An 18,901-nucleotide genomic window follows, 5' to 3' on the forward strand; every position below is an offset into this window, starting at 1 on the left:
CTCTTGTTGCCTAACACGAGTTGCTTCGCTATCCTCTCCAGCCTTAAACGGCTTCGGTTTGTCGATTATGATTTGCGCCGAGTTAAACAGAATTGAGCTGTAAAACAAGGAGTAGAACTGAGCTATGGTCGAGTGGCCAAATAAATTGCCCGGGAACTTTACTGCGCGGAATAGGCGATACATAAGATCGGCTGGAAATCTTCTCAAGACGTCGCGTGCGGCAATTCGCTGGAAAGTGCGAATATCGCACTTTCCAGCGAATATAGGTGGCGCGACGGGGTATCCAAAATGGAGGACGGGACGATGATCGGGACGCCGCGTAAGCGCGCGCGTCCGGAGGAAAAAGCCGATCCGGGCCCATTAGTGTCTCTTCACACCATCTTTTCCCTTGCCGATGAGACACGAAGGTGCTTTGCCGAAGGCGAAGCAGTCTCTAACGGCAGTCACTCGGTGTTTCGCGGCATCAGGGAGGCCACCGATGTCATGCTGAGCATCGAGGGATTGTGCCTGCAATCGAATGGCATGACCAGCCAACCGCACTGCGTGAACGTTTGTTGGCACTGCAGGTTCTATAAAGGATGCTACACTTCCATCCATGCTCGCAAAATTGTTCAAGCACACCTTACGAATATTTATTAGGCGCCAAGCAGAGCTCGGTAGACGCAACCGAGGATTCAGCTTTTGTTATTGCCACTTGCGCAATTGTGTCGGGTTAAGTGCGAATAATGCGAGTAAATTATAATTTTGTTGGCTGTTTTTACAAGGAAAGATCCAACGGCGTTTATGCAGGTTACAGGTAATAATAACAATACCGAAACTAAATATCAAACGCTGACGCCTCTACGGCAGGGCCTGTTACATCAGCACTGCTGTGTTTTCAGCGCGCTGTCGGAAACTACGATGCCGCAGTAACAAGTTTATTTATTTATTACAAATACCTACATCGTCCACTCCTGTGGGGGGTTTGATAAACAAAAAAAGCAGCAAATTCAAAACAGTAATCACACATAATGCTAAAAAGAGAACGAAGCGCGAACAACCCAACAAAGCACAAAATGCAACTGGAATGCAGCATTTATTAAAAGAAACCAGCACGTTAATGAAAGAACAATCACGTTCTCCTGTTGGTTCTTGGCTTCACTTTCTTCTCGTGCGTGCGCATAGGAATGTTATGTGGCGGCACGGCGCCTTTTTTCAACCGCGGTTTCAGTGGCTGCAGAAAATCTATTAATAAATGACAGACTCAACTTGCACGAGAAAGACATCATCAATATCGAGAGAGCGAACTAAACTTACGGATATTGCTCCAGAAGAAGTCAGCTTTCGTGAAGTGACTACTGCAGACCCCATTGTGTTGCTGACACCTAATGCGGAGCATAGTTATCCAAACCTTTCAGGCTTTTTCATCTCTAGGAAAGGCATGAACGCTGGCTTTTCCCGGCACTGAGCGATTTCTATACTGCGGTGCACAGCACATTCGATTGCTTTTTGGTTTTGCGGTCTCAATCCCCACGTTTCCGAACGCTCCGGCTGCCTTCGCCCGGGACGCCGATCATCTACAAACAGCTTCGGAAAAAAGGCGCGCGGCGGCATGCACCGCCGTTGCTGGAAAGTGCGAATAGCTTTCCTGCCGATGCAACTCGCGAATCAGTGGGGTTCCCGCGGAGAGATTTCATAAGCTAATTACGCTGCAGAAGCTGAGCAAACATTTATGTCGCTGCGTTTGCATGCGCGGCAAACCTTGGTTATAACGCCTAATTGGAAATATCTCACTGATGTGCATTGCTAGCGCATATTCACCGCTGTCGCGTTTAACGCAGCCTGTCCCGAAAGTCGCCGCACTCAAAACTACGCAGGAACCACTCGGTGTGGAGCGATCGGAGCGCGAGCGCGTGGAGCGCATGGAACGGCTGGAGCGGCTGGAACGCGAGGAGGAGCCGCGCTGGAAGCGCCCCGTTGAACAGAGGCCGGCGGCCATGACTCCTCCACCGGCCATGTCGCCGATTGCGGCGGCCTCGCCGCCACCGCCTCCCGCTCAGTTCCTGCGCCCGCCCTTCGGCGTTGCGTCTCCGGGCGGATCGCGCGCGCGCCTCGGGGGCATGTCGCCGGCCGGCTCATTCGCCCGGCTGCCCATGGGCGCCGTGTCACCGGCCGGCTCGCGGCCGCGGCTCATGTCTCCCATATCTCCGCGGTCGCCGTCGCGCCAGTTCCTGTACGGCGGCCCGCCTCTGGTGCGGCCCTCATCTTCCGGCCGCCTGACCCCAATGACGCCGCGATCGGGATCGCGCTCACCCTCGTGGCCCTTCATGACGGACAGGCAGGTGATAGCGGCGCGCCAGTACCGCCGCGAGCGGCACAACCTGCTCGAGTGGATCATGACCTGGGTCTTCGTGGTCACTCTGGCCGTGGTGCTCCTGGCCATCCTCGTCTTCTACGCCTCGTGGCAGACGCGCCTGGACAAGAAGATGCAGGAGCACATCTACCTGCTCCAGAAGCTCAGCCAGGCGCCGCGCTTCGAGAGCGGCCTCTTCCAAGAGCTCCACAAGATCGACCTGCCCACCGAGGTTCACCTGCGAACCCTGCTCAAGTAAGCCGCTCCGAAAGGCCTCCACTGGACCGGGCGGCAGTAGAGAAATGCGCTTCATACCAGCCGTGCTACGCGACATTTTTTTAATGCTCCAGGCTACTTATCGGTGATATACACAACCACGCTATGGAAACAGGCTAGCCAAACGTTAATATCCACGAGGGGTACCAAAGGAAGTCATATGGAAATTGACTTCCTTATAATACCCCTTACAGTATATCATCCTACCTACAGGAAAAACAAACGTGGAAGGGTTATTACCCAAACAAAGTTGGGTAAGAAAGTTCGTCGTGTATCGCTTAAAATAGCCTCCCGAACTTGTCCTCCGCCGGCATCTACCGCTCACCGCCAGGGTTTTGGCAGTGCGCACGCGCTGCTCCAGCTGGTTTCGGTGAGGGTCTCCCTTCTGGCGCTCTTTGCAGGCCACGAAACTTTTCTGCGCACTGTCGCCGCATCAACAGATGCGAGCGATGAGGCCGGCACCTCAGCTAGCATTGTGGCCGAGAGCAACGCAAATGCTTCCGCTGTTTGCCAGTGGGAAATGGGGTTAATTTCGTTTCGGTGCTCCACCATCTTGCTCTCATAAACCTCAGCTGTAATAGAGAATAGTAGTGAAAAATGACACAAGAAGGCAAATCAGATGGGACAAGACTACATCTGACTGATTGATTGTAGTGTTTAACGCGCCGACGCAACGATGCGATGAGGCGCGCCGTAGTGGAGGGCTCCGGATTAATTTTGACCACCTGGGGATCTTTAACGTGGGCCGAAATCTCGTACACACGGGCGTTCTTGCTTTTCGCCTCCATAAGAAAAGTGGCCACCGCGGCCGGCAATCGAACCCGCGACCTTGGGCTCAGCAGCAGAACGCCTTAGCCACTGAGCCACCGCGGCGGGCAATTACGAAAGATAGTCTGCGCCCAAACGATACCTTATTTTCGTTTTCTTATCTTATTTTCATGTTTAGATTTAAATTTATAGATGAAGTGTGCAAAAAGCATGGCAGGAAAATGCGAAAAGGGGGGGAATGTGCAACTTATAAAATTTCGACAGGTGTTCTCACATCGAAACCCCCCCTCCCCTTGATATAAAGGTATACACTTACATAGCGTCACAATTATCATGCAGCAAGATTTCTAAAAAGCAATGGCGTCACTCGAAGAAAGCATGGTACATAATGTTTCAAGAATAGTGGAGTAGCGGCCAATAATTTTTAGTAATGAAATTTAATTGTAATTATCCGACTCCGCGGAACTACTGTTCCAATCATTAAAATGTCAATGAGGCGCTTGTAGGTACCCAGGAGAGTCATCTAACTGCCGTATTTTTAGCGACGAACTAATTGCGCCCTCGTTTATTCCGACTGCCCTCGAAATATGAGAAATACCACGTGACGGCGCTCCCGCTTGCAGCATAAGCAGTGCCCTCTAATAGGCTAGCCAGAATGAAGCGAAGGAAAGAAAAGGAACGCCTGCTAAACCACGAAACTTGCTCTTGCTGCTCCTCTCATGCCTTGCCAAGGTATCCCTTCGGGTGTGTGACAGGCAAAGCAGTTGCGTTCAGTCAGCTTATTTGAAGTAACTGATTTATTATGCGGGCGGGAGCGCCGTCATGTGGTGTTTTTTTATATATATATATATTAACGGCGGAGCTGTTTAAGCTTTTAGTTCCGCCGCGGGGCGTTTCCAGAAAACTATCACCCTCTACGAGTGCGGCGAACTGCAGGTTGGTGAATGCTCATGGTGAAAACAGCGCATCCAAGACGAAGACAGAGAAGGGAAGCAAGCGCCGTGTTGGTGTTTTCCCTTCTCTGTCTTCGTCTTGGATGCGCTGTTTTCACCATGAACTATCACCATCGGCGAAATGGAGAGAGTGAAAATGCCAGGCCAAGAAGCGTGAGGACAAGTGTTGAGGCGGCAAAGAGCCCACGAGCAGGTGTTGGGATTGGTTTAACGCGCCGACGCAACGTAGGCGATGAGGCGCGCCGTAGTGGAGGGCTCCGGATTAATTTCGACCGTCTGGGGATCTTTAACGGGCGCCAAAATCTCGTGCACACGAGCGTTTTTGCTTTTCGCCTCCACCAGAAAAACGGCCGCCGCGACCTCGTGCTCAGGAGCGCAACGCCTTAGCCACTGAGCCACCGCGGCGGGTGAGCAGGTGTTGGGAGTGCGCAACTCAAGAAGAAAATGTGGTTTAGGGAGGTCCCGGGAATCGAACACAGGACCTTTACGTCGGCAACGTAACCACTGGGCCACTCCCAAAGGCACGAGAAGTACGGGCTTAGCAGCGGCGGGACATGTGCAGCCAACTGGAAAGAAAAAAAAACGGTTGTGCGCAACACCTACTAAAAAAAAAAAGGCCAGATAGGAATTTTCACAAATATTAGAGCCAAATGGGTTCATTTTGAAGCGAAAAAAGTAAGTCCAACAACGAATTTAGGAGCCTACAGCGTGCAAAAACCATTCCATCTAGCAATTCCCAGGCCGCCTCATTACGAGACGGGAAGGCAAATGCGCGCATGGGTTTGGGAGGTTAGAAATAAACTATTAAAGAACAAAAAAGGGATAACCTGACCCCGCAAGCTAAGCACAACAGAGAGAAATTAAACGAACGCCGCCGCATGAAACGAAGAGACGAACGAGGGGAAAAAAACGCTTCCCGGGGTGGGAACCTAACTATTGGGTCCCTGGCGCTATGAAACCGGCTTCTATGCGATTGCCTTCGTGGCGTGATCTCTTGCCTGCTGTCCTTCTCGCCACTTCACGCGTGTTCGCGCCGAAGTGGGTAACAGACACTGAGTTCGCGCTACAGACGCCGAGTTCGCGAAGCCGCTTGCCGCGGGTTCTAGCGCGTGTTAACGTGGTCCACTTGGGAGAGATGTGAAGGCCTGCGGACAAAACGATCCGGGCCTGCCAGTCATGGAGAGGCGCAGCTTGCGCTTCTACTGCAAGCTGCGCCATTTTTTCGCGGGGTTTCTTTATCAGTGAGAAAAAAGTAGCGAACAATTAATATGTCGCTAAAAATACCTTCGTTAGATATCCCGCTGGCGTCCACAAGTGCCTCATTGAGACCTTAAACGGGCCCTAAACAGGTTTCCAAAGGTCGCGATTTTACGTGCGCAATCGCTGGAGTACTTACTATACAAGGGACGGTTTAAAGCGTTGAGTATTAGCCGAGTTATCGTTCATTAAAGGGCCCGCAATAAGGCATGGATCATTTACCCTCTCACAACGCCTCCAAAGCACTGTGGAAGCTGTGACGTCACCGACCAGGCGCAAGACCACCTAGAGAAACAGGACTGGTTCGAGATGCGCGAAGCCATTGGCTCCGCTCGGCGCACGTCACGCTTTTTTTCTTTATCAGACGACGGCCACCTTCGCTGAGTAGGAGGCGCTCCGAACACCTAGAGTTCCGGGAGCTATATACAGTAACTCTACGAACACCGTGCACTGAGCGCCGCTTAGGGGAGCGGCGCAGAAACTTTTAGTATAGTACGGAAGCAGACGATCCGCCCGTTACCGTGCGTGTATCGGCCTGCGCGCGGGTTGCGCATGAGCTGTTTTAACATATTTTGTGCCGTGTTTGCCAGGGGAGAATGCCGCCGGTCGTTTCGCGGTATGGATCTGCGAATTGTTACCAAGACTTTCTACGAGAACGCTTGACGGATGAAGGGCGGAAGCCGTGTACAGCGTGGAGTTCCGCTGGGCTTCCGCAGCTCCGAGTTCGTGTTGCCCACCTCTGCAAGTAGACAGAAAGAAGCTCCTTCAAATGCAAAAAACCCAAACGCAACTGACTTGCGCGCGGCGAGTTTTAGAGGGGCTTCCCCAACAACCCGCAACCAGCCTGCGTTGCTCGGGTCGGCTCGGGTGTTGGGAACTTTAGGCTTAGCATTGTGGCGGATATTCGATCGCCGCTATCTGTACACTTGCGAATGACAAACCCTAACACAACTTTTTACTACACTATTATCCCCTTTCCCGCATGTGGAGCTTTATTTTCACAATAACTGCGTTTTGAGGCGATCGGTGACAGGCAGCTGCCGTGGCCTGTTCTGATTCTTCCGCGAAAATAGCGCCATCGTTTGGCCACTCACACTTTGTAGTCACGACGGGGGGATCCGAAAAAAAAGAGGAGGGGGTTTCGCACAGCAGTGGTACACTAAAAAGGGCGTGCAGATTACTAACACAACGACTTCGTTTAGCGCACTAAGGGCTGACCTCTCGAATCGCTCCAGCGACGATCAAGCATCAGGCTTTACACAGTGGTACGCCGATGAGGAAAACAATGGAACGTATTCCGGACGATGCATGTTTTTGACGAGTAACCACATGCAGCTGCGGTGACAAGCGACGTGAAAAACGTGCGTAACTCAATGTGTACTACAACAAACAGACAGCGTGGGTGAAAGTGACAAGCGAAAAAAAGTTAATACACTGCCGCCAATGCTCTCCGTCGTCAGCCCTCGTCACTGCCGCTTCGCTCGTGGGCCGCCGCTGACCGGCAAAAAACGAGCGACAGCGACGGCCCGTCGCCTGCCGCTGTCGTCGACCCCGGGGGCCCGTGGATAGTTTTTTAGCCTGTCGCTTTCGCGCACACTATCTGCTAGCTGTACTCGATGAGTTAGGGTTTTTACGTCACTCGCCGCCGCATGCGGTCACCCCTTTACCCCTCGCGTTGTCCTCCGAAAGCGCACTGCATTTCAATGTGGGCTGCCACGGGGGCAGTTTGGGCTGCGGATTTGATAAATATTGGTAAACTCGTTGTTCTCCGCGCTTAGCCGCGCAAAAGTTCGCAACGTCAAGTTTCGCTGCAACGAGAAGTCTGATTGCTTGCCTCGCCCGTCGGACCACCTGAATCCAGCGCTATCGCCGCTCGACCTCGTGCGGTTTCGACGGATAGGAGTAGAACGTAATATTCGCATCGAATCCTTCCTGATTGTGGCACTGGTAGACACAGGAATACCTTACTGTACATGGCTTTCTGCGGGGAACGTCGCGACAACCGCCGCCACCGCTAGCGTTCGCAGCCACTTTAGTTTTGAGCGTCTGCTGCAGGTACTACCAAAAATAAAATGGCGCTCCCACTATGGCGGCGCGACCTGTCAGTCAAAGCTCCAGCGCAGGATCCCTATACGCCTCGAGCTTCGCGATCGCTGCGCCGCCTGCCGCCGCTTCTCCGCGGCGCTTACGGGATGTCCGCAGCGCAGCTAGCTGATAGCGGCCCATGCAGTGTTTTGGTTGTCTTTCACTTCTTTTTGCCTTTCCGCGCCCTAAACATCATGTTATTCTAATGTCTGTACGCAAATAGTGCGTTTAGGGCACTTTAAAAAACAGCTGCGTCCTGATTAGAGTGGTTAGAGAGCTTGAACGCCGACAAGAGCTAACAGGGGACGCGGTACTGCGCAATTCTTCGCCGCTCTTACGGGCATCGGCGACGGCAGCGGCATATCACCACTGTCACCTCCGAATATCTCAGGCGCAAGTGAACTCTATTGACGCCTCGTTTAGACCTGATATTGACACAGTGAGAGGTAGGTTTTGTTTTGCAGCGCGGACAACGAATTCGGCCTTGTTTTGAATGTATACGTCATCCAAAAATATCATTCGGTGAGGTGATTACCTAATATACCTGACAATAACTTATGCGTTTTATAAAAATAGAGGCCACGCGAACATGTTAAGTATATTCCTAGTCTATGGGGCGCTAAATATGTGCCCACTCCCGCCTGATAGAACGGACCAAGGGGAGTTAATGAAACCACAGAAAAATAAATGGTCTGCCAAGTCCGGAAGCAATGTAATAGCTCGTGCGAGAACGAAAAAAAAAAACAGTGCAGCTTCTCAAATCCTAGAGACGTTCGTCTTAGTTTATATGGTTGCACTCACTAGACCAACTAGATGCGGAATGTACTGATGTTTTCCAAGACAGGGGGAGGATGAGGAGGGGCGCTTAACTATCGTTGTGTACAAATGCGGAGCGAAATCAAGGAAAGATCGTTTTACAAAATCACACACAAGCTGCGCGTTCACCTTTATTTTGTTTTTCGACTTTAACGAACAGCGGATCACTCGGCGGACACATTTTTTGAAGTACAGTAAGGAAGTTCACAAGCGATAAAAGGTGTCGTTGGATTGAGTGGGGTCCCCTGATTTCACTTTTGTGCTAAATTCGGCAGGCTCCTTGTTTCATATGATGATGTTTCGAAAAAGCGTTTAGTCACGGTCGCGGATATAAGCGGAGGATTATGTAACCGATGACTGTTTGGGGAAGCTCACCTCGCGACAAGACGACCCATCCGTAAATTCTTGGTGCTGACTCCAACATGTAATTTTGCATTATTCATCGTACTTATTGCGTGGAATGACCGTGATATTTATGCCACATTGGCTTGTTCAGGGTAGTGATAAATATCCGAGATATGAAGCGTAACTGGCGGGCTGTCAGGTATGAGTGCTCTGCTAGATTATGAAACCACACGAAACCGATTTACATCGCAGTGTAAAGCCGTAGAATGAGCATCTGAACGAACGCTGCTTACGGAGTTAGTGTTAGTAAATTTCAGGGCAGTGTAATTACAATCAGATCCATGCATATATGCCGGTTTCGTGACGCCAGCTTGTGACACACACCTGGCGCTTATGCGGACCGAATGTACCACAGTAAGATCGCGTCAGAAGCATTTACACTCTCGTAAATGCACCACGTTTGCGAACAGAGTGACCGCTCCACATAAATATGTATTTCGAACGCATACAAACGGAACATATCAGTCGCGAACGTGCCTCAAAAGCAACGGCGACAGTGGTGAGTGGGCCGGCAACTCCCGCGACTGCTTTCGAAACGGGCCGCTAAGGGGATGTCAGTGGCGCCCCTACAGGCAGCGCTCGAGGCCTATACGCCTCGAGCGCGGCCTGTAGGGGCGCCACTGAAATCCCCCTAGCCGATAACGCCTCGAGCGCGGCCTGTAGGGGCGCCACTGAAATCCCCCTAGCGGCCCGTTTCGAAAGCAGCCGCGGGAGTCCGCGCCTCGCTCCTCAGTGCCGCCGCTGCTTTTGCGGCACGTTCACGACTGAGATTTGCCGTTTGCGGGCGTTTGAAATCCATCTTTATGTGGAGCAGTCACTCTGTTCGCAAATGGGGTGTGTTTACGAGAGTGTAAATGTTTCTGACGCGATCTTAATGTGGTATATTCGGTCTGTATAAGCGCCAGGTGTGTGCCACAGGCCAGGGTCGCGGAACCGGCGTATGATGGAGCCGATTGTAGTTACACTGACCTGAATTTACAAGCCGTGTCTCCGTAACCACCGGTTCCTCAGATGTTCATGCTACGGCTATACACTGCGATTTAAATCGGTTTTGTGCGCTTACATAATCAGCGGAGTACTCATACCTGACAGCACGCCAGTTACATTTGCCAATATTATACCTCAGATATTTATCACCACCATTTACAAGCCAGTCTGTGTTAATTTCGGGAATATTCAACAAAAGTACGATGGACAATGCATGATTATACTCGGGGATCAGCACCCGACAGAGTCGTCTTGTCGTGAGGTGAGCGCCCGCAAACATTCATCTGCTACATATATCCCCTGCGAGCAGCGCGGAGACGGGCTTAGAATACAATCCGCGTACGCGACTAAATGCGTTTTCGAAATATCGTCATATGGCACAGGGAGCCTGCAGAATAAAGCAGAAACTGAAATCAGAGGGCCTTATCACATACCACACTCTTCCAACGACACCTTTCATCGCTTAATTGTTGAAAAGCCTACCCTGTATACTTCCAAAAATGCGTCCGCCGTACGATCAGCTCTTCGTTGAAGTAGAAAAACAAAAGGAAAGTGAACGCGAGATTTGTGTGTGGGATTACTAAACCGTTCATTGTTTGATTCCGCTCCGCATTTGTACACAGCGTCCCCCTCCCCTCCCCCCCGCCGATGTCTCGCGAAAAAGCAGTGCATTTCTCGTATAGTTGGTCTAGTGAACCCTACCTGGCTGAAGTTTCGACGAACGTCTTTAGCATGTCAGAAGCTGCACTGTTTTTTTTTTTTTTCATTTCTGTTAGAGCTATTATGTTTCTTAATTCCGCACTTGCACAGCATTTTTTTCCCGTGGTTTCATTAACTTGCCTTGGTTCTTGCTATATGTCGTGTGCGGGCACATATTTAACGACGCACAGGCTTGGAATTCACTTAACATTTTCGCTTGGTTTATATTCTTATAACAGCCATTAGTTATTGTCCGGGATTAGCTAATCCCATCCCCGAAACACATTTTTCTGCGACGTATATATTCGAAATGAAGCTGCGTTCGTTATCCACGCTGCAAAATGAAGTCAACCTCTCATTGTGCCAGTATCAGGTCTAAACGAGGCGACAGCAGAATTCATTTTGTGCCTGATGTTTTGGAGGTGACATGGGTGATATGCTGCTGCCGTCGCCGACGCCCGGAAGAGCGGCGACGAAGCGCGCAGAACCGCGTCCCCGGGTAGCTCTTGCAGGCGATTGCGTACTCTACGAAGACGCAGCTGCTTTTTAAGTGACCTAAACGTACTCTTTGCCTCTAGACGTCACCACAACTTTTTTTAGGGGGCGGAAAGGCGAAAAGAAGCGAAACAGAACCAAAACACTGCACGAACCACTATCAGCCACGCAGCGCAAATCCCGTCAACGCCGCCTATAAGCGGCGGCAGGCGGCGCAGCGATCGCGAAGCTCGAGGCGTATACTATTCGCCCCGAGATCGAACACAGTCGTCCCCTGGCGGTGGCGGGGCGAACCACTCCTATACTCGGTGACAACTTAAGAACGGCACCGGTTAAAAGAACGGTTGCATTTATATATCTGCGCTGGTTAAAATTCAGTAATTTTATGTTGCCTTTCGAACACACAAAAAATATCTTCAGCTCTTAGAAAAAATGTGGGGGCAGTTAAGTGGTGTTACCATTTTAGGGCATCCCACAAATGCCAGAGTGTGTCATGCTACCAATGAAAGCGATTGAAACTGCGGTTGTAAACTGAATTCCCGAGATCGAGGCTTCATGATTTGTTTCTATTTATGCTTTTATTGAAGGCTCAAAGCCATAGTCGGAAAAGGGAAAGATCGAGCTTGCTACGAGCCACAGCGTTCAAGTTCATTGTCATTATTGCGGCCGTTCTGAGATTCCCGATGGGTCGCCGCTTTTTTGGCGTAGTAATGAAAACTTATTGCCGCTTCATGCTATACATTGAACGTTGAGGAACCGAACTACAGCATACCACGCTTTTCTGCGCCTTTTTAGAGCAAATACGGCGCGAGAAAGGCACGAAGAGCGCCCACAGTGTGCATTCTCCCGGGCCGCTCAGCGGAGCATCCACACTAGCAGCGCGACGCTGTCGCCACCTAAATGTCGATCTCGCGGCGAATAGCCACCATACCTATACTGCTCAGCGGGGCCGGTCGGTAGTCGGCCCGCATAGAACTGCCGTTTGCCCGTGCGCGTCGCGTCGGTCGTGCCCGCGTCATCACGTCAGTTTTATAAAAGCGGAAACGAGCGCTTGAAGGCCAAGTAGGGGGTTCCAAAGACATGTTTGCTCACAACAGTAATTGACCACTCCTGCTGTAGCTCCTATGGGACGGCAGGGGGTAAAGATAAATTAGGCCCCTCGTTCATATCGTGCACGTAACCCTTAAAGCACACGATATGAGTTATAACGTCAGCGTATTTTGGGGCCAATCGTGGAGACGCGTGTTTTGGTCCTCGAGCCAGACTCGCTATTTTCGGTGAGGTGGGCAGGCATTTATTATTAGGCTCTGATTTCCTAAAATAGACGTGTTCCCGAAACCAGCAATTTGAAGGTTATTTAACGCTTTTTGTTAATTTTAGTAGTTATTGTGATAGTCACAGCACTTTGTGGTGGCTGCCCAGACACAAACAGTCGCAAAATTTGCATGTATTTAAACTCTGCCGTTCTGCAAATCTTTGGTTCAAAGAAAAATACACCAAGTATATGTATTTATGGTATATAGGGATATGCGGGGCCTTGCGACAGGGCGGGGCCTAGTGGCGAAGCTCCAGCTACATTTCGACGGTCAGCAACGGCTCGAAACCCACCGTATTTTGCAAACCGCTAGGAGTTCGCTATTAAAACGATTGCATTTAGTACGCATCCCATATTACAGTCGCGTCATTTTTCACGCAAAAAATATACGATGGAACTTTCCGAAGCCTGGTAACGATTTTCAGATGCATGGTTACGCCAACCTCCCATCGGTGCGCCCAACGAACTACCCGTTGTTGGGGAATCTGTACATATCTTTGTATTTTTATCGAACGCAGGACGATATCCGAGAAGAGGTACATCGCCGGCACTGAGACAAAATCCGCAGTCACAGAATACGTCAACATGTTCATGATTGACAACAAGATCAACCGCACAAAGATAGCTACCTACGTCGTCACCCTGTCTCACCCAATTCAACGGGATCCTAACTCGGTACGTCACAGTCGTGCTTTTCCGAACCTAAGGTTAGCACCGCAGACATGTATATGGCCATCACTAGATATACCACATTGAAGGGGTCCTAAATCACCCCCCCCCCTCACTTACTGAGTAGAGAACGTATACAGTACCGCAAAGAACAGTGCAAATAATGTCCTCGCGCTAGAATTCTGCTATGTGATCAGTAATCACGCCGTGGAATTTGTGGCGCGCTGTCTGCAGATGGCGACTGATCACATATTGCGCGCAATAGTTTCAAGGACGTTTCTTCGGGGTGGCCGAGCGCTGTGCGTGCAACAATGTTCCAGAATTGCCGAGGCCAGCGTTCTGGAGTCGCGCTCATCGCGGCCTTACGCATGAACATTTCCGGCAGAAATTGTTAACGTAAACCCACAGGCTATCAAATGGAACCAAAGCGGACTTCGCGGGGTGACCTGAGCTTCGCTTTGGTTCCATTTGATAGCCTGTGGAAATCGATGCATTCCTCGGGGGCGCCCGCGGTTCCAGTTTCTGTAATCTGTTTCCACATGCAGGGTAAAAAAAAGTAACCAGTTCGGCCAGCGTGGAACCTGCTGACACAGCGGAGCTGTGGATTGTTTTTACAAAGATGCCGTTTAGCTTGTGCGTAGTGTTAGTCGTCGAAGCGACTAATTGTCATATAGTAATTTGTTTCCATATATTTCCGGTAAAAGAAGTTACAGCCGCTTTCTGTAACGTTTACAACTTCACTGTGAACTAATATCAAGGTAATGAAACTCAGCCAAATGGTAGAGTCGTCTTAGCGACTAATTGTCACATAATTTGTTTCGTCATAGTTTCGATAACACTAGAGTTAGAACCGTTTTCTGTAACCATACTCCCTCCGTAGATGGTCATGCTTCACTGCGTGACAGAGAGGGGGGGGGGGGAAGCCAGCTTACCAAGACCACGCTGTAAAAAGACTGCTGTAGGCTTTCTATGTATGCAAGGACCATCAACACGAAGTGCTGGGTACAGCAAGCGCTTAATATATATTTTAATTCGCTTCTAAAAAGTACCTAAACGCTCTTCTGGAGATCGGGACCCATCGCTAGCGCCACTAACCATGACGTCAGTGAATTGCCAGCATAACAAAAGTTTGTGACGTCATACCACGTTAGCGACTCGAGCGACGTCAACGTGAACTCCAGTTACCACAGTTTGTTTGGTCGCTTGGTCGTATCAGACACACTAGGCCGACACGACGGCGACGACGACGAGCCGCCAAAACATCGGCTAACTGCCGAATTGCCAGACCGCGTTGTCACAGTACGCCGACGGCGACACAAACACGTCGGCCGATGGAAAGTCGCCGTAGTGTGACTCACTCGCCGACTGAAGACGCCAACAAAACCGGTCGCCTGACTGGACGCCCGACGCGTCGTCGGGAATCGACCGAGAAGCGAAAACTGCGCCCCGACAACATTCGTTCCGCAATGAACGCGGCTCTATTTTGTTAGTTTCTGGAGTGTAATACTCAGTAAGGTCCATGAAGCCCATACAACTCAACACTAGCGCTAATGCGATCCGTATTTTGGCGCTCGACGCTTCGGCCGTGCTCTTCGGCGACGCCGCTACCCCGGCATGCGTGTGCGATCGGCTCGCCTGTCGAAAATATAAGCTCAGTTTCGTGCAGAAGAAGAGTTACGTAGGGTAATTTGGGTAATAAGAGATCAGTCTCGGGAAAGGTGTTTAACGTAAAACGTAAAACCAAAGTACGGCAAGCACTATCCCTACAGTGCAAAATCGTAGTCGCAGCCGGGCACACTTATTTTTGCGAGCGCTTTCGCGAAGGAGCAGAGTTGATGGCGATAAGCTGTTGCGGGGGCTTCGCGGAACCTTGCTGCGCAAGCGCTATTTAAGAAATTTGAGTTTACAAGGCAGGAATTCTGTAAACTAGCTAGTAAACACCGACGTACGACTCGATTGATGGGCCTCCATCTAGTACACCGGCTATTTCGCAGTGTGAAATCAGTTGTGCGGTGGCGCAGTGGTCTCGCGCGTCGCGCCCGCTCGGTCAACGTTGCGGGTGCAACTCGCAACAGAAGCAGCTTTTTTTTTTTTTGAGCGTTTTTTTTAAGGGGCATGGTTTGCATATCCAATTGCATTTCCATGGTTAACATATCCATGGTTTTCATTTGTCTGCATCCGAGGATGCAGACAAAGAGTCCTTGTCGGAGCTGTCGCGGCTTGACATGACGAGTCGGCGTGTTTACTTCCGTGGGTGCGGGAGCAGACGCCGCAGTAAAGTCGCAGCGTACCGCAGCGCTGCATGGTAGACACACGTGGCAGAGCGTCCTCGCAACACTGTGACGTCACTGTTTGAATCGCGCCCAGAAACCGAAACCGAATCCTGTTCACATGAATCGTGCGATAATAAATTTTTTTACTCAGAATATGTGCATGTGAGAGCATGTATCATGCTTTCTAACGAAATATAAAACGTTTGCAACAAAGAATGCACAAGCAACAAATTTGGTGGCACAACACCTTTATATTCGGCTTCAGCTCTGAAGTTCATTTACTGCTGGAATTTTTATCAGGGGCAATATAAGTCGTCATATATCAAAATAATAAATCCCTAGGAGCTTTTATTTGTATATTGGGAAGCGATTTTTTTAGGGGGGGGGGGGGGGGGGGCCTGTTTCGGAGGGAGCGTGACACACTACCACGACAGACTGTCGTCTAGCCCAGCGCTAGGACAGCTTCATAATTAAAAGAACGCGGCCGCCCATGGCAAGCAGATCGTGTGTGCTTCTTGTAAATTTGCGTGCGCTCAAGGGGAAGCGCAATTACAAAGCAAGGGGAGTTCGGCTGCACCAAACGCTTCAGTAGACGCACTTCCCGATGAAATCTTTGGACGCGCCCCAATGGGACCTTCAAAGAAGCTGACTGCCCTCAGCTGCGTATACACAATTCCGTTCCCCAAGGTTCGCGCGTGCTCTTGCAGTGCATAAGATTCCCCAAAGAAAGAGGATCGACGAACACGACGGAGAGCAGAGGATGCAAGGACACAGGAAGTGCACTAGAAAATCTGGCCAATCTCTGCTTCGTGCCGCGTAAGCGCGGTGATGTGAAATGATAGCGACCAAACATGGCAGGCATTCGAAATAACCGCTGGAGTGAGCCGCAAAGCTTTGTAGCGTAATTCGGATCAGACATCCTCCAGCCCGCACCCTCGCTATTTCGCGAGTTTGTGTGTTAAATGGTGTTTGTTTCTGGACCTCTTTCCACCTCGCCATACAATGTGGATGATCGTCGCTGTTTGCTGAGAAACATATGTTTAATAACAACGTCAATATTTTATCAGCACGCTCATTTTTTTCCGCGTTCTACTTCAAAAATGTTAAAATTAAACATGGTGGTAGACAGAAAGCACCAAGCATGCATGCACTTCAGCATGGCTAAGGTCATCCTCTCAGTCATCTGAGAATTTTTTTTTTTCTGGGCACGTCGCCGACGCTTTCTTCACGTCCCGTCTCCAGGTGGTGCTGACGGATGCCAACTATAACGTGCTGATGAAGTTCGAACTCGACGAACCGCCGCACCTCGGAAATGACGTGCAGATTTATCCGGCGTACAGCGCTTACGGGAGGGCCGGATCTACTACGGTGAGCGCAATTCCAAGGGAGCCTGCTCTCTGCTTTCAGCGATGGTGCCATGATGAATGCGCGGAACAGAGTGACATTCGTTTCATTTTCACCTACCTCCAGGTTCAAAGCACTGCGGAAGCGTGTGAATTACACATGCACACCATGAAGAGGATGTAAACTTCGCTCCGTCCGGAACGTTGCCTCTTCAGAAAGCTCGTATACCAAATTCAATGCAAACTTCAGTCAGATAGCCTATGTAATGAGCGGAAAGGGCAGCGACGACTTTCCGGCGCATGGCTTGTGACGTCGTAGGACTAATTCGACGACTGACTGATGGTGGCTGAAGCAACTGCAAAATAAAATCGCCTCGCCGGATGACAAGTTACTCGGCGGGGCTGAAATTTAAGTTAATTTTAATTTTCGGCGGTGAGGTAATCAGCAAAGCGGCTACAGGGCAAAGGCGTGCAGGAATGACTCAAAGGCTAACACTCCGTCATCGCCGAGGGGCCTTCGTGACATCGCGAGCGCATTTGGAACCGAAGCTGCAGGTGCACTTAGGTTAGATTCAGCTATCCAGTTCTAGCCCGTTTCAACGTCTGAGGTATGATCGAAACCCACGGCTACTCTGCTGAGACTTTCTGCTCGGCTTTGCTAGATTTGTTCGGCGATCTCCTGTTTCTGCTCGCCCGCACCGGTTGGTGTCGAGTTGTGCCCTAAACGCATCCGAGGAAAGAAACCTGCTGCTCGCTGCTTATTTTCACGGCGCGACTGAGCGAGCTCGCTTCTAAGTCCCGCCGTTCCGTTTCCCCGAAGTACGGCACAGAGCTGTTGTGCGTCATATTGGGGTAGAGAAAGCGGATATACTTTGTAGCCACTGTGGAGACAAATTCTTCTGAGAACAGCTAGGTCGATCGGTCGGTATGTGTTTTCTAAAATATAACAAACCACCGAAAATAACACTACACACGGAAACAAACACAAGGGCGCCGACCACTGGACTTAAAAATTACAACCACAACGGTTCCTGTGCAGCAAAAGCGTGACAGTTGCCTACGTCAAATCTCGTTAATTTATTCTAATTTACTAAGCCCGAAAATTTATTCGAATTGAAAGAAATTCGAAATAACGAAAGCTTTAAATACGCATAATTTTGCCGGGACCGCAGCGTCAGTTGGAATAAACCGAAAGTTCGAACCAAGCGAGTTCGAATTAATGAGATTCGACGTTCTTCCAACCCCTCCCCGTCTCTCCGTACCGCATGCTCCCCGATACATTAACAGCGGAAAAAATATAGCACTGAAATATGGCTACGAATTTTACCTTCGAGATTTTCAATAGCGACTGCCTATTTTTTATCACGCAATTGCGGCCGGTTTTGAACACGGCAAACGTTATCGGCAAGTTTGTAAAGGTGCTTGTCGGTCTGCCAGTGGAAATTTCGCTGCATTCGCAAAACACCCAACATTTCCCGAGATCGCTGAAATTGTCCTATCAGAAGCGTAGCGACCCGGTCGAGAGCACCTCGACTGCCGTGGCCTAGATCGAACGCTCCGCCTCACGTCTTGATCCACGCAAACCTCACCCCATACGATGAGGTTGAGTTCCAAGTGAAGCGAAAGTCACCAGGCCAAAGCTGTATTGCCCCACCTTCAGTCACAATTCAACTTTGGAAATTTTCCCGTGGTAAATTATGTTGATCGGAATCAACCATTACACCGTTTTTATTGAGGCGCCCTATTTATTGTCGAAGATGCCCCGAAAACGGAAATCTGGAGCTAGCACCTACGCTTGCCGCCACGTACCGCGGAGTCGGGTTCCACATTTACTTGACATGGCTCATGCTCAAAGGTCTCTGGCTCAAAAAAAAAAAAGGGGGGGGGGGACACACTTTATTATGGTTTGAATACTGTTGGTTGTGTTATCAACGCAAAATCATAGTATTTAAGATTTGTCACGGATATTTTAAAAGCTTCATACAAGACGAAGCAGTAAACCCTCGTCGATTCTAGCGCCATGGGGCAAAGACCCAATTACGCAAGCTAGGTCAAGTAAGAGTGAAACGTATGCATGCTAGTGGTGATTCGAGTGGTGATACTAGTGGTGATTCGAGGTAAGGGAAAGAAATGGAGAGGGAATATTATGGAACTTATCGCCCTGCATACAACCCAGTCCGGGGGAAAGTGAAAGAAGGTGAAAGGGAGATCTAGGCAATCGCATGAGA

General features: G+C 50.2%; 1 protein-coding gene across 1 annotated transcript in view; it reads left to right on the forward strand.

The window, feature by feature from the left end:
- LOC144155133 (glutamate carboxypeptidase 2-like) overlaps positions 1-18,901 on the forward strand; it is a 94,547-nt gene that overhangs the window by 2,907 nt on the left and 72,739 nt on the right. The window contains exons 2-4 of the mRNA XM_077686395.1: positions 1,857-2,587; positions 12,907-13,063; positions 16,573-16,698. Of these exons, the coding sequence (XP_077542521.1) occupies positions 1,857-2,587; positions 12,907-13,063; positions 16,573-16,698 (1,014 nt within the window). The remainder of the gene's footprint in view (positions 1-1,856; positions 2,588-12,906; positions 13,064-16,572; positions 16,699-18,901) is intronic.

Source organism: Haemaphysalis longicornis, unplaced genomic scaffold (assembly GCF_048455015.1).
Source record: "Haemaphysalis longicornis isolate Haplotype H1 unplaced genomic scaffold, Haemaphysalis longicornis Haplotype H1 scaffold_1, whole genome shotgun sequence".
Taxonomy (NCBI): domain Eukaryota; kingdom Metazoa; phylum Arthropoda; class Arachnida; order Ixodida; family Ixodidae; genus Haemaphysalis; species Haemaphysalis longicornis.